The 16,540-nt window shown below is 37.7% G+C and overlaps 2 protein-coding genes across 6 annotated transcripts in view; one reads left to right on the forward strand and one right to left on the reverse strand.

Annotated features, from left to right (window-relative positions):
- LOC109044693 (ras-related and estrogen-regulated growth inhibitor-like protein) overlaps positions 1-16,540 on the reverse strand; it is a 214,140-nt gene that overhangs the window by 187,707 nt on the left and 9,893 nt on the right. Inside the window, exon 1 of one of the 3 annotated variants that reach the window (XM_072305301.1) lies at positions 10,711-10,850. The exons of the other annotated variants lie outside the window; for them this stretch is intronic. The gene's annotated coding sequence lies outside the window, so the exon portion shown is untranslated. Of the gene's footprint in view, positions 1-10,710; positions 10,851-16,540 lie in introns of those variants that run through there. 3 annotated transcript variants of the gene reach the window in all.
- Positions 1,612-13,859, forward strand: LOC109044690 (luciferin sulfotransferase). 3 transcript variants are annotated; one of them, XM_072305304.1, is made up of 8 exons: positions 1,612-1,839; positions 2,761-3,004; positions 4,787-4,886; positions 6,434-6,759; positions 8,347-8,441; positions 8,970-9,144; positions 9,678-10,963; positions 13,067-13,859. In XM_072305304.1, exons 2-7 carry the CDS (start codon positions 2,803-2,805, stop codon positions 9,788-9,790), a joined length of 1,011 nt encoding a protein of 336 aa, XP_072161405.1. In that variant the 5' UTR covers positions 1,612-1,839; positions 2,761-2,802; the 3' UTR covers positions 9,791-10,963; positions 13,067-13,859. The 3 variants fall into 3 exon arrangements, with proteins under 3 accessions (XP_072161405.1, XP_072161406.1, XP_072161403.1); XM_072305305.1 differs by having other exon boundaries at positions 2,803-3,004; XM_072305302.1 differs by having other exon boundaries at positions 1,613-1,839; positions 2,800-3,004.

Genomic DNA, 16,540 nt, shown 5'->3' on the forward strand with positions numbered 1-16,540 from the left:
CAATTTTGCAACTTTGGAATGCAGTTGCGTTCCCTCGTTTGGACAACGACGATTAGACGCATTGATTGGCAAGCGCTTTTTGAGATTTACCAATGAAAATGAAGAAGGTATAATATCTTTTGACCGAAAAAACATCGCAATCAATGAAACTGATTTAAACAATGGACAACCTTTATTAACAAAGTTTTCAAAAAAAAATTAGGAGATACAGCAGAGCTTTGCTTTTTCCTTTGTCGTCACTTGCATCATCTGTTACTTTCCCTTACATTAGCGCGCATCAGCTGTAAGGGAAATGGCAGCCAAATCGCCTTCAATTTTTCGCTTATGCAAAACAGACATCCATCGAGTACTAATAGTTGCATCCAGGCGTTATTATCAATTTCGTCTCGTGACCCTCATGTAATATAAAAGATCCACAGTGAATGTCTCGTATCTCCCACTAAATGCTGTAAAATCGTCTACAACATCACAATATGATTTATGTCATGTCATCATGTCATGTTCGTCATTAAAATCATGTAATGCACGTCACGATATTTCTAATTATCTCTGTAAATGTGACTAATTCTTTTTGAGACTCATGACATATTTCTTTTAATTTTGCGTCCAAGAATCTGATCGTTCGATGAATTAGCTTCAGTTCATCGAAAGAATTTCTGATGGTCTTACAAGGATAACTTAGAAAATTTAGCAAGATGTCAACCTGGCGAGAGCAACTGAATTGTTTTAACTCGTGCAGAATTTTAGCTCCTCTTATTAATTTTTTACGGAGTCGGCCCAGTTTTCTTTCTTTAAAATAATAGAGAAAGGATACGAAGAAGATAAAAGGAAGAATGGTAAAAATAAGAAGCAGAAAAAAGAGCAAGAAGAAGAGAGAAAGTAAGAAGAAGAAAAAAGAGTAAGAAGAAGACTATAAGTGACTATTAGCTTTTCCAACCTAAATCATCCAATTGGACCGCGTTAAACAGAAAGGAGCCAAGCCACATCAGCTATTGCCAAATTTAATCGGGCAATTTAATTTTTTACATGAAAGCGGATGTGCGGATTTTTGTGCAAATTTCAGTGAATTTTCTCCATAATACAAGGCAAATTCCTTAAAATTTTCAGAGGAATCTGCACAGACGTTCTCTCGTATAAAATGAAATTTCCCTGTTAAATTTGGCAATAGCTGATGTGGCTTGGTTCCTTTCTGTTTAACGCGGTCCAATCATTGTTTGAGGTTATGTTTTATTGTTTTTAGCCAAACGATACATCGAACCACTATCGAATACAGTCTATGGTCGCCTTCAGCGTGCCTTAAAAAATGCAGTTCCAACCTCCTCGCTGCACCAAAAGTTCGTCGGCTCCTCGCGAGGAGCAAAAAATGCACGAGAAAAGTCAGAGGGCGTAAAAAACCGAGAAAAAACCGCCGGACAAACAGAACGAAAACATAATTATCATAATATGTAAATATCGGCGGCGAGGCGACGGCGCCAGAGCTCGAGGCTAAACTCGCCCGCGCCAAGCGTCGAGCCTCTGTTACGATGCAGTTCCGATACGAACTGGGAACTGGGCAGGAAAAAAAATTCAATGTCAAATCGTCGTCGACTATGTCCCCACTCCAACTCATTTGCCTCCCAAACAGTCTTATCTGAATCGTAGGTACTCTTCCGTTGAGCTTTATCGCTGCTAGTTGTCGAGCTTTTCAAAGCGCCCCGGCTATTGGATTTATAACTCGAGTGCTTTCCGGATCGCGAATGTGCGTGTTTTGCTGAATCGCGGCTTTGCGGAATTAGTGGATATAATGTGTTTTTACACCGAATTGGATAAATTTTAACTGTGTTAACTTCACTAGACGAGGTAAGTCGATTCATAATACCAGGATTGCCACAGAATTTGGAAGAAGAAATTTCCTGACATTTCACTGGGAAAAAAACACATTGGATCTAGAGTCCAGACTCTTAAAAACATAGACAAGAAAAAGTACTCTTGATTCAATCAGAATCTAGCTTAAATCAAGAACCAAGCCTTTTAATTTAAGCGGATTTTGTTTTGATTCAAGCAAAAATTTGAATGAATCAAGAGTGTTTTTTCTTGTCAATGTTTTCAAGAGTCTGGACTCTAGATCAAATGTGTTTTTTCCAGTGTTCCCTGACATATTTGTGTGAAATTCCCTGACTATTGGACCACGTTTAACAGAAAGGAACCAAGCCAGATTAGCTATTGCCAAATTTAGCTGGGCAATTTAATTTTTTGCGAGAGAACGTGTGTACGGATTCCTTTGAATATTTTGAGGGATCTGCTTCGTAGTATGGAGAAAACCCACTGAAATTGGCACAAAAATTCGCACAACTGTTTTCTTGTAAAAAATTGAAGTTCCCAATTAAATTTGGCAATAGCTGATGTGGCTTGGTTCCTTTCTGTTTAACCCTGAAATAATTTTTGAGGAGGTTGAGAGATTTTCAGTTAGAGACGTTGAACATTTTACAAGTAAAAATATAATTTGCGAGTGGCAATTTTGCAACATTGAACTGCAGTAACGTTCTATTTTCCCGAGAACGACAAAATACCAGACATATTTGAAAATGTGAAAGGAATAGCCGTTTCTTTTTACGTAGTAAATTATGGATCAAAGGTTTCTTAATTTTTCAGTGTCCAAAACGTAAAACGAGTCACAATTTCACGTTAAATTATACGTTAATACCAGTGAGCAAATTGAAAGAGTCTGAAATTTACCTCATGAGACACAAAGGTTTGAAACCGTTTCTGATTTTTGATTAGCTTTTTTGCCTTTTTCTTGGCCGGGTGCATTGGCTGCAGAAGATGTTCCCACACACGATTAAAAATGTCAGCCCCGACATTCATGAAAAGCTCTCAAGTCATTTCATAGGTGGGAAAGATGGATTTGTTGAAGTTGGAAAGGAGAAATGGATGCTGCCGGCAAAATACGCCGAGCAGGCTGCTGGTTACTACAATTTTCCTCCGAGGTCTGATGATGTTTGGATAATGACTTTTCCACGATCAGGTAATGCTTCAAAATCTTGAATGAATCCATGATAATCCGTCATCAAAAAAATATCGATGGTTTAAATAGAAAATGTGTGCCTACATTTAACAGTGGCGAGGCGTGATGATCGATTATCAATATCTCCCCATTTGAAGCTGTGGTAAAGAATCGATTATGACTAAGTTATTTGCGAACACCCGCGCGATGTATCGATCCTTTTCCATAGGTTTAAATGGCAGATCAATCGATATATTGCATAGTACGCCACACCGCTGAGGTTTGAATATCTCCGGTTACAAGTTTCAGTTTTCGAAAAATGGGTTTTTCCCCTTTTTTTGAAAAGAAAAACATAAATCTTCTTTGAAATTTTGCATGAATATTGTTGAATGGATGAAATAAATGCGCAAACAATTTCATGGAGAGCTGTCAGTAAGTTTAACATTTGAAATAATGAAACCTGATCGAAGATTTGGGGAACGAGATCGAGAGAGAAAAGCGAATAACGCAAATGGGTTTTCGAATTTTTTGGAACGTTCCTATCGATATCGGAGTCGGAAATATTTAAAGACGGTTATTACATCATTTTAATACCTCCGAAACTGGAAAAAAAACACATTAGACCTAGAGCCCAGACTCTTGAAAACATAGACAAGAAAAAGGACTCTTGATTTAAGCAGATTTAAGCTTTAATTAAGAAGAAATCCGCTCAAATTGAGAGGCTTAGTTTTTTATTTAAGCTTAAATCTGATTGAATCAAGAGTTCTTTTTCTTGTCAATGTTTTCAAGAGTCTGGACTCTAGATCCAATGTGTTTTTTTTTTTCCAGTGAATTGCCATCGATATCTAAATTGTAAGTTAAAAATACTTAAAGGCGGTCCCGCCCTACTCCACAGTTCGTCGCTTGGCTGACATGAGGACATGAATACACATTGAGATGAGCCCGGAAAAGCATGAAAATTTATGAAAGTCAGGGTTCATTCCAGAGTGTAGTTACGCCCTTATGTCAGGTAGGCGACGAGTTGTTCGAGACCCTAGATAAAGCGCGCACGGTTATCACATGTAATAAATATAATTTGTGCGCATGAACAGTGTTTTCATTATATCTACATTTTTTCTTGGCACGTTTATAGCTTGACAAGTTTTGCCGTGCTGAGGGAAAACGCCGTATGAGCCTTCAGGCGTTGCCAAATTGTCTTTGATAAAACACGAATTACCTGGTAAATTTGTAAATATTTTTCTTCCAATTTTTCCAGAGAATTTTGTTTGTAATTTGATCTAAAGTTCCTGAAAATTTCAAGGAAAAATATTCATAATTTTCCTCAAAAATAAACATTTTATCCAAGGAAATTTGGCAACTCTCGAATGTTCATACGGCGTTCTTCCTTAGCACGGCAGAGTTGCTATCTCGACATGAAACAGCAAATCAAAGTACTTAAAATCGTAAGTGGTGAAGGGGCTGGACAGCTCACTATTAGAACAGAGGAAACAAGGAATCTGAGATTAACACGGTTTATATTGTCCTCTTGATTTCATTCTACGTAAAAATTTACTGTTCTTACATTACTGACAACATAGAAACCAATAAAAACCTCATATTTATAGCTATGTTTGGATTTTTTTGTTTCTGCTCATGTTTCAGTGTAAAAATTCTCGGATTTCTCGTTTCCATGAAGTAATATTGGTACCGTTTTCCAAATAATTAGTGTCTTTAATCAAATAAAGGTTCATAATTCCCTCTAAATGCATTATAAATGAATTGTATTAATTTTCCAAATTGTCTAATATCATAATTTTATTCCAGGCACAACATGGTGCCAAGAGCTGATCTGGCTAATGAAGAACGATTTAGACTTCAAAAAATCGTCAGAGAGCTTACTGTCGGAAAGGTCGCCGTTTTTTGAGTAAGGAACTTCTTGGATCTAATAAATTGACTTCTTAAAAACAGAAAAAAACAAACCTGAATATATTTACCAATCTAAAGGTCAGGGATACATAAAGAGATCAAGTATTTCTTCCTTTCCCTTCGTGCATACTGTTTCGCATCGATTCAATTTTTGAGTCATAGTTCAAAGTATTGGATTAAGTGAATTTTTGAGTGTTGCGATAAAAAAAACCAACAGCATTTTTAAAGGTATGATTACCAGAAATCAGCGTTTTTCGGGAAAAAAGTAATACCACAAAAACGTCTTCTTTTGACCCAAAGAATCGACTCCTTCAATATTCGTACTTAATCCTGGGACACGCTGTATATCGCACAGCTCTAATTCGGAAAAAAGGCATCGTCCGATTGCCAGTTCCAATGAGCTCATCGATGAGACGCAATCGCGTGTCAGTGGCGAGGCGTGAATGATCGATTATCGATATTCCCCCATTTGAAGCTGGGGTAAAGAATCGATCATTAAGGTGTTCGTTGCGAACACCCTGTCAATCGATCATTTTTCATAGGTTTAAAGGGCAGATCAATCGATATATCGCAAAGCACGTCACGCCGCTGTCGCGTGTGCTACTTATTCGCGAGCAAGCTTAAACATCTACACCAAAACAAACGACGGAATCCGCAAAACAACTGGCTCTCAGCAGATGACGCTTTGTCGCTCCAAAAAACGCTAAGAAAAAAAGAAGAAAAAAAACAAACAAAAAACGCAGGGTTGCCACAGAATTTAGAAAATTAAATTCCCTGACATTTCCTTGATCTCTCTGTCACATGTTGGTAAAATTCTCTGACAATATGGAGGTTGCGCCAGATGCTTCAAAATGCATGACTTGAAATAGTTTTCAGGCACCATTTGATGTCTGAAACGTCAAACCCATTCTAGAAAGGAAATGAAGGGGACTTGACACTTTTCCCTCGATATTTTCGCCATTTTCCCTGACTTTTCCAGATTATTCCGGTATTTTCTGACTGTGGCAACCCTATAATACGTGCATATCGACGGCGTAAGTCTGCAATCACATATCTCGTTTGCGGTGTCTGAAAATCTCCGCCTCTATGTTATTTTTTTAAAATAAAGCAAATTGACATCATTCCTTGAACTTTATCCAAAATTTTCTTCCCACAGAGAAGCGAGATCGTGGCATTTTTAAAGAATTGCCGTTGAGTAGTTTTCCGTTTAAAAAGTAAAGTATGACAGGAAGTCTGCGACGTCGCAAACCGAGTTATGGATTGCCGACTTACACCTTCGATACATTCTGAAGAAATCAGTAGATGTTGCATGAAAAAAATAGTGTAAGACACATTTTCTGAAATGTAAGGCTGGTCTGTAATAGAGCAAAAGGACTGCAAGACTACTAAACTGAAGGAAAGGATTCAGTCATAACAACCATGTGTTCTGTATCGGCCTTACTACACGTTCATGTAACCGTGCTTTCGGTTGTATGAACCACATTCTCGGTTCTCTGATGAAAAATGATCAAATAAAGAGATAATTTGACTCTTTCATTTTTGCAGGCTTAGCTTCCTCTACAATGATGATCTGAAGAAGCACTATCTTGACTTGAACCAGGATCCTACAATCGTAAAGTACCTGAACTACATATGGACTCCCGGCTATGAATATTGTGCTGATTTACCAAGTCCACGGGTGATCAAGACCCACATGCCTTTCACTCTCCTCTCTCCATCTTTGCTTGAAACTAGCAAAGTTATTTACGTGGCACGGAACCCAAAAGATGTGTTCATCTCGTATTATCACCATAACAAACTTGTCAATATTTTATATCACGGATATCGAGGTGACATGCAATCCTACTGGAAATTTTTCAAGGAGGAGCTAGGTTAGTGGTAACTTCATTTGATCCGATAAACTTAACTTAAGGTGATTCGATGGACTTCATCTTTCGTGTCAGAACGGCAGGCGATATATCGCGTCAATTGGTTCCATTTTTTCAGCTACTCGTCATTTTTCTCCAATTTTCAGATCGCAATTCTGTGGTTAGGAGACTAAAGCACTCACTTACAAATTTCAACAAAGAAATTCGTCGTAATAAAGGCGTGGTTTTTTCAGAGAGAAAATATCGCATTCGAGTGTAGTTTCAATATCAGTATCGAATGCGATGTTTTCTCTCTGAAAAAACCACGCCTTTATTACGTTGAATTTCTTTGTTAAAATTTGTAAGTGAGTGCTTTAGTCTCCTGACAACAGAATTGCGATCTGAAAATTGGAGAAAAATGACGAGTAGCTGAAAAAATGGAACCAATTGACGCGATATATCGCATGCCGTTCTGACACAAAATATGGCGTCCATCGAATCACCTTAAGCAAAACGTGAAAAACAAGACGAAACCGTCGACCACTGTTACTGCGATTAATCGATTTATCGATTGATTGAAATGGCAAGTGACGATTCGTTACTGTTTCTTTCCATCCCATGATTTAACTCTCCCTTCGTTCTCTGATTAAAAATAGGCAAGGATTTCGGTTTTTAAGTTTGCTTTTCCTCCCACTCTTCTTTCCGTTTTGTGTTCTTTATTACGGAAAACTTGTAACTTTGAAGGAGAAAACTCACGAAACTCCCGTGCTACGGAAGAGCACCGTATGAACATTCGAGAGTTGCCAAATTTCCTTCGATAAAATGTTTATTTTTGCGGGAGAGTCATGAATATTTTTCTTTGACATTTTCAAGAACTTCAGGTGAAATTGCGCACAAAATAATCTGAAAAGTTGGAACAAAACTTTTCACAAGTTTACCCCATGATATTCGTGTTTTATCCAAAGAAATTTGGCAACGCCTGAAGGTTCACAAGGCGTTTTTTTTTAGCACGGCAGAAAAATAAAATTTATGTTTTAGAAAACCATATTTGAATTTATATAAATTTTAATTTAGAAAATTGTAAAACTACTAAAAACTTTACAATTATTTTTAACACTTGAAACAACTTTCATACTTGAAAAGTGTAAAGGAAGAAAAAAAAACATTATGAAATACCTATCACTTTTTTAAAAGGAAGTTACACGCGAATATTATTTATTATTGTTAAATGTTATGAGATATACGCGAATGATATTTAATATTGTTGAATGTTATGAGTTACCTATAAGTTATGGTAGAACGCCGTATGAACATTCGAGACTTGCCAAATTTCCCCGAATACATTATGTATTTTTGAGAATAGTTATGCATATTCTTCCTTGAAATTTTCAGATCTTTTTAGATTAAATCGTAAAAAAAATTGACTGAAAAATTTGATGAAAAATATTCACAATTTTCGCAATAAATTCGGTTTTTCTTGAAGAAAATATGGCAACGTCTGAAGGCTCATACGGCGTTCTTCCATAGCACGGCAGTATACGCGAATGTTCTTACATATTCTGTCTAATCTGGTTGCATATTCGCAAATAATCAGATTTTATTTTTTTTCAGTTTGTTTCAGTCCTTACTGGGAACATTTGCGACAAGCCTGGGCTCGACGCAATCATCCAAACATGCTATTTTTATTTTACGAGAATTTATCGAGGGTTGGTACTTTACATTAATTAAAGACAATGCATGGGGCGCATCAACAAATTCACAGTGTAAAAATACTTACAGTAACTTAAACATGCATTGGCGAAATAATGATACAAATTCGAAAAATGTGCGAGTATAGTCAATAGTATAATTTTAAAATCTCCGACTAAGCAATTCTAAAACGAAATAATGACCTAAATCACCATCGGAACAGAGTGTAAAATTTCTAGAAAAACTACTGGTTACAAAGTTGTCTTTTAAAAAAGATAAAAACATGAGCGGCGATTTTCATCGTCGCGTCGGAATGGTGAACGAGTTATAGGTTGTTTTTCAAAAAAAAAAACGTGTGCAGAATGCAACAAGCAAGTACTCTCATTGGTGCAGGTGCTCTCACTGTCTCAATTATTTTTAATATTAAACAGACAATGTTTAGCTATACTATTGATAACATGAATTGGCGAAGTGAGCAAGCTGGAAATTATTTACCTGTGTTATTAGCTGTATTTATTTACTAAGAAATGTGTTGTTGATTTTAGGATTTGCGTTTGGAGATAAAGAGAATCGCAAAGTTTCTGGACTTGCAGTATTCCGAAGAACAATTCCAGCAACTGGTTGATCACTTAAAAATCGAAAATTTTCGACAGAATGTGCCCGTTTGGCCAGATCTGAAAGGAATTTTTGCTGAAAATGAAGGAGACTTTATTCGAGAAGGTACCGATTAACTTAAGAGTAATGTGGGTAGGAGAAAAGGGGGAGGTGATTTAAGTGAATGACAGCGTTTGCATCACAGAAAACAAATGTAGCTTTTATTAATTGAGGAGTAACTCCAAAAGTTCCGACGCCTAAGTACAACTTTCCAAAAGTAGCAGCGAAGAAGAGGAGGGTTCAAAATTTTCGATCATCCTGTGTAAGGTCTGAAAAATATTTTCCGCAAAAAAAAAAAAAAAAAAAATCCAAAGGTATTGAAGATCTTTATTTTATTATTATTATTATTATTATTATTATTATTTATTTGATGGAACTAATTTTCTCCAGCAATCAATTGCTTCAGAGCTAGTGGGTGTATCTTACTCCTAAAAACTTCTTGTTCACCTAAGAACTTGAGTGTCATAAAATCACAAAGCCATTTTTCACTCTAAATGCATTCCATATTGTTTTCATAACAACACTAATACTTCTATGGCATTATAATGTACCTACAATATGGTATAAAGAATTCATGATTTTATTAATTGTGGTTCCAGGGAAAGTTGGCGGAGGCGATCCAGAAATGACCCCTGAGCTACTGGAGGAAATAGAAAAGTGGACAGAAGCCAATCTACAGGGTACAGACCTCAGATTTCCAGTTAAGAGATGACGTCACTCCTGTCTGCTCAAGAAGCGGAAAACAACAATTGTAAATGAAACTCAGCCTAAAGGAATCAAGCTCCGCGGAGAGTGCCATTTTGTGGCTCAATAAGTCAATAAGCTACACAAACTTTTTCTAACGATATTATCACAAGAATTCTCCTTTATTTCATTTAGGGTGACAAAAGGGAACCGAACAAAAACTCAAAATGCAACCAGCAATACCCTCACCAATTCCTGTGTTCGTTGCACCTTGATAATACGATTCGATTTGATGCTCTTTACATATCCACATTCTAGTGGGTTTTACCAGTGATGATTAACTTTTTGCTGCAAAGCAGTGAGCCATAGGAGAAAAATAGATTTGACGGAAAGAAGGTCTAACACTTATCAATTTTGACATTTATTGCGAATGCTCATAACAGAATTTAGGCAGTTAGTCTTATCAGCCTGTTTTTTATCAGATCAACTGTTCTGTTATCCATCTCTAACAATACAAGCCTAAACCAAAAAGCTTCAAGGAAAATTTATTCTACCCTGTTATCACTCCTAGAGGTATAGGTATAAATCATTGGATAATCTAACTATGGCCGGTTCACAATATACACTACCGACTCAATATAGACTCTGAGTTTGACTAATTGTGAGACCTTTCATAATCTTATTTCCAGGCAAGAGGCTTGTTAACTCTCAGCAAGGAAAACCATACTTAAGGTGACTGAGAGTATGATATAAATAGACACTTGTAGTAGGTGGGCCACAATATAACAGGTGAATCCCTAGTGATAATAAAGCTATTCATGGAGAAACAAATCAAACCGGAGGTTTTGAAGCTCCCTAGAATTTTTAAAATCTCAATGATTTCAAACAGTAAGTACAGTGCAAGTGAAACTTCAAGGAGGAGTGATAGATCTATGAGTGATAACTTACAGATTCTTTGAGAGCACACATTGAGCTGTCCTCTTGCAAACTTGGAGATGAAAGGAGGGAACACCGAACTGTTATTCTTCGGAGGGATGTGGTTGAGATAGGCACTTTGCACTTGTGCAAACAATTAAAGACCACAAGCAATTTAAATTAAAATATTAAAAGGACTTAAACACCAAACTCACGAGAGGATGAAGAACCACGTTTGTTTACCTCTGCATAACCTCGGTATCAAAATAACGCAAATGTAAACAAAGTCGTCTTTTTTTAGAGTGAACAGATTGGCCCAGATATTCCGGACCACATTTCACCAAAAACTGCTGTTTGTCAAACCGCCATCAACACCTACCAAGCGGCGAGTAGGCCTTCGGCCATGCTCGGCAATCTTCGTAGCCAATCAGGTTGCCGCTCGCCGCCCGTAATCTCGAAGATGGTTCGGCTCTACACCTACACTCCAATCTACGCCACCCTACATTTTTCAAATTTTGGCATTCGGCCTGATTCTCCTTTCCTCTTTTCCGTAATTAATAACAATTAAAAAATTCATTTAGTCATTACTTAGCGGCACCTTGACCAATTTGTGCCTAGAGCCTCTACAACTTGGCAAGTTTGGACGTTACCTTTTGAACATTTCATCCCTTCCCTTTGAATACTCTTCACATATCACGTGGGACTTTTATCTGCATATTTACTTGGCTTTTTTCGTAAAGGATCTTTTAAGAAGTAAATTCTCTCGATAACTTATTGGGGATGGTCAAGTTACCAATTAGAGCCCACCATTCCATGCCATTATTATTACAGGACAATGTTTCTTTCCTATAATTTGGTAGGCACTGTAAGAATAATACGTAACTTCAGTATTTGATCCGTGCCTTAAAAAATGAGCCACTTGTGGCAGAACCATCTTGGTGATGTTCTATAGGAATTTTAACCTTATTCTATTTTTTCAGCAGACGAACCTCACATGGTTACTTATAAAGTCTTGCTTCATTTTCCTTGAGTTCTACTTAGTTTAGTGCCAAACAACAAGAAAATTCATGGAGAAACATGCCTTAAAGGTGATAGTTCCCCCTCATACTTACCTACTGTCAGAGTTCCGATGGAAAAAATTTTGTTGTCATAGGTAAATACGGTTTCCATTGCTTCTTCAGCTGCTAATAGACAACTATGCAGGTTTGCTGGAGAATTTGGTGACTGCTAGGATTGTTAATTGGTATCTCCGAAGTCTGATTGTTATAGCTACACTTGAAGCATTGGCTTCATTGCAACGCAAAACCAGAACCTTGGAGAGACCAGAGAACATCCATAAGAAAGTAAGTGAGGAGCAAGGTACCTATCATTGTACATCCATCTAGTTTTCACAACTACCGTTACTGGAGATTTAGGATTCAGATTTGCACATCAACCAATAAGTTTTTCGCCCCATCATCTTGAGATAGAGGCTGCCATGCAAGGCGCAGCCAGGTAGTCAATGCTCTGGCAAGGGCAGCAGGTGCCAGGTAGTCCAATGCTCATGCCACTCAATCAACACAAATATTATCCTAACTTACTACAAAATGGCTTGTTTCTTCTCTAACAATGGAACCGGAAAATGTTACTTTAGACGCGCAGGAAACTTCTTTGGTCGAGATGAAGAAAGAAACGTAAATGAAGAAATGAGTCCGGAACATCTCGACCAGGTACAGGAGGCCGCTTTGTTTACTTTAGGAGTCCGGAGTATCTCGCTCCAATTTCACTTGAAACCACAATGAACAGATCAACGCGGTAACTGATATCTGATTTAACGAAATGGATAGATGGATGCGGACGAAAGTTCTTTTGTCGAGGTGAAGAAACGATAACGCTGAGAAAATTAGTCTGGAACATCTCGACGAGATCCGCTTTGTTTATGTCCGGACTATGTCGCCGTTTGTTTGTTTACATTAGGAGCGAGTTTGACACCGATGACAGATTTTGGTCTTTGATGAAAATTTGGTCTGGAATATCTGGGCCAAACGCAAAAACCCTTTTTTTATGCCATCGGTCGCCATCAGTCGCCGTCACTGCGCAATCATTCGTGTTTTGTTTCGTTGATGCCATCAGAAATGGGCGGAGCTTAGTTTGTCAAACTGAGCTAGACCATCAGTCACGTGACGCTTTGACGCCATCAGCCGCAATCACTCGTAACCCCGAGTCCGGAGTGTCTCCATGGAGCACCATCAGTGAAACCTAACCTCTAACAATTTTTTAGTAGCGTAATCCCGTGATCGTGACGGCAAGTTGTCTGTGATTGGATAGAGAAAAATGGGCGTAACCATCAGTCGCAATCACAGCGATGCCATCGGTAAGCGACCGACGACATAAAAAAAGACGACTCAAGTCGAAACTAGAGTCCCAACAACCACTCTCATTGGTTCCCGCCAATTCCGCTCAACTTGACGCGCCAATATACAAATTGACGCGCCAATTTTCAAATCAGCGGGGACCACTCTCGTCGCCCGACGACTGACAATCGGTACCTTACTAGGCGTTTTTATCGGTTGATTCAGCTCGCACGCGATCAGAGACCGTGGGATTGAATAGGGAATGGATCCCAAGGAGTCTGAATTTCATGGTTTCGACCACCCCCCTCACCAGCCTCCCTGAGGGAGGGGGGGCTCATGAATCTAAAAGGGGGTTGTTTAACTGAATGGGGTTAATAACAACAGATTCTGAGCGATTTGCACAGACGTTTTTCAGCTGTGTCGAATACTTCACAGCCGAACTTTTTGCCATCTCGATTAAAGTTTTATTTTGGTCATTTCGATGCCGCGGAGTTTTCTGGTTTCACAGATAATTTTCACTGGCCAGCTCCAGATCATATTTTTATCCCTTGTCGAATTTAATCAGACAAAAGGATCCTTGGTTAGAATATCATGGTTGAGACTCCTTAAAGTGAGAAGTGGCAAAAAATGTCACAATCAAAATCCTGGTACCAAAATTTTGGGCCCTCTTATATTTGTCAATTCCAGTGTTTTAGTATACGCTACGAGACATTTTTTACACGCGAAGAATCTATATTTTATTTAATAATTGATTGTTAAAATGTTAAATTGACTTTGTTACTTGCACAGGCTATATTTTTTTATATACATTATGATTATTGGAGTATTAAATTATTTTTTACGTTCAAACATGCATTCTTATACTATTAATTTCCTGTACTTCGTGGAGTTTTGAAAATGTTCACTCGCGTGGTAGATAATGTAGACACGACCAGACTACTGCGGCCAAATTGCAGGGCAAGCTTACAAGGAGAATCTTATAGATATAAAGGGGGCCAAATACCATCGCACAACATGTAGAATAGTCGTGGATCCACAGGCAGCCCACACCCACACTCATTGCCGATTCTCGAAATTCGGCAACACTGTTTTTCCTCCATTTAAATGTATGTAAAACAATCGATTCTTAGTGCTTCTTGGAAATCGATATTTTTAATGGATTTAAATGTAGGTAAAACAGTATTGCCAACTTGCAAAGTCGCCATTGCCCCCACTAACCCCTGGCAACAAAGCTTGAAAGAAGAAAATAAAATAAAAAAGGTAAAGGATCAGAATAAAATAAAACTCTAAAATGTATCAGCACAAAACTGAGTTAACCTCAGATGACACTCTCTTGTAGTGGTGTTTTCTGTATAAAATCTGGAGCAGCACTCTGCCGTGCTAAAGAAAAACGTCGTATGAACCTCCACGCGTTGCCAAATTTCCTTTGATAAAACACGAATTTCCTGGTAAACTTATGAATATTTTCCTTCCAATTTTTCAGATAATTTTGCCTGCAAGTTTACCGAACGTTCCTGAAAATTTCAAGGAAAACTATTTATAACTTTCCTCAAAAATAAAAATTTTATCGGAGGAAATTTGGCAACTCTCAAATGTTCATATGGCGTTCTTCCTTAACATGGCAGCATTGCCTCCCGATGAAATTAGAGAGTTAGTGATAATTTTTATTTATGTACTATATTACTCCCGATGAAAGTTTAAAGAAGTTTAGGCCCTCCGAGGAAAACTATTTAAATGAACAATGGTACAATCTGATTTCATTCATCAGGTTCTGGATTTCCACTCTTTACCTAATGGAATCTCATTTCAAAATCCTGATTTTTAATTTTCATATTTTCTTGGCCTTGTTTTTTCTTCATGATGGCATGGACTCAGCGCCATCTCAACATTCTGTCGAAACGAGAAACTTTATTGACTGTGGGTCACGAAAACTGTACACAGGCGTATGTTATATCTCGAAACAATTAACCGATGGACTCGGTCACAGTGTCGAAGAGAGAAAAGTACGAAATTGAAGCCGAGGACCGACACAATGGATGAAGAGTAGACATGTGTGGAAGATCGAAAAAGATTAAAATCTGGGATCGCTGAAGCAGCTTTGCCGAATGGGCAAAAATATTCCTTTTTAAATACCTGCACGCACGAAGAGGTGAAATTTACGTGCATTTGGCACCCGCGAAATTTTGGAATGGGATCTTCAATGAAGAAAAAAATGGGATGGTCATGGAGCATTGGACTAGTGAACTAACGTGCAATCGACGCAATTTCTTCAGTAGGTCTTTTTCCATTTTCTCATCAGACAGTTGCTCATAATGCAGGTCGCTTTGTGACTCATCTATCTGTATGACGAACTGACACGTAGATACCTACATCAATGGGGAAACTATTGTGAATGAAGTTCTTGTAGTGTTCCGAAATAATCTTTTTGATTTCTTTTTTTCGAAGAAACCTAATTTTTTTCACCCTACAAGCTTGCAGAGTAACATTATCAATGTTTTCAAGTTTTTTAATGGTAAAGTATCAATGGGTAAGGAATAATTGAAGAGTCCACAGAGGAATGATTCTAGTTTTAAAAAACAAAAAAATTCAAAGTGACGAAATCGTTACATCATGCCAGAAAGGGGCAATACTTTAGTTCGTGTATATCTACCTGCTCGTAACATCAACAAATGGATATACACCAATATCGACAACAATGCTTGAATGGTCATCGGCATAATGTAAAGTTTATTGTGAGTCCAAATCATACAGTGACAACGCTAATTTAAAACTGATGTTTTCAATGGCGAGTAAATTTACCTTGCTCATCGCTAGTTATGCTCCTGAAGGAAGGAACAAATACGATCTCCTCCGAGGAAGATACTTAAGAGAAGGTCATAAAACACAGCGCTTCCATTAACATCGACTCTTTTACAGACTGGGTGGGAAATTCCATGTTTCAGTATACTCAACACTTAAGTAGTACTTCCCTATTTCATTTTAATTCGCGAAATGTGCAATAAAAACACAATTTTCTCATTGCCGAGAGGCATAACGGTGCAACTAGATTAAACAAGAACGTCGATCGAAATTAGTTTTACTGGTCATATTTTATTATTTAACGTCTAAAATTTGTCATGGATTTCACTCAAACTTTGCTTTAGATTCAGTCAATCAAAGTACTTGGTGAAGGCTCAGTTAAAGAAGTAGGCAGTGATTTCGTTTGATATTCTCGACCGCCATCTTGTAGATCTCAGATTTTTTCATAAATTTTGTTATATTTTGTAGTATTTTTCTCCGACTGAAAATGGCTTAGCTTTGAGCCGAAATGTTTCGGTTTTATAATGTATTTTTAGCCTTGTTTCTCATTTTCCTCCTCGTTCTTTCATGTAAAACATAATGACGGTGTAAGTCGGCAATTACATATCTCGGTTTGCGTCGTCGCAGACTTCCTGTCATACTTTATTTTTTAAACGGAAAACTATTCAACGGTAATTCGTGAAAACTGCCGTGATTTTTCTTCTCTGTGCGAAGAAAATTTTGCAAATATT

This window comes from Bemisia tabaci, chromosome 10 (genome assembly GCF_918797505.1).
Source record: "Bemisia tabaci chromosome 10, PGI_BMITA_v3".
NCBI classification, from domain to species: domain Eukaryota; kingdom Metazoa; phylum Arthropoda; class Insecta; order Hemiptera; family Aleyrodidae; genus Bemisia; species Bemisia tabaci.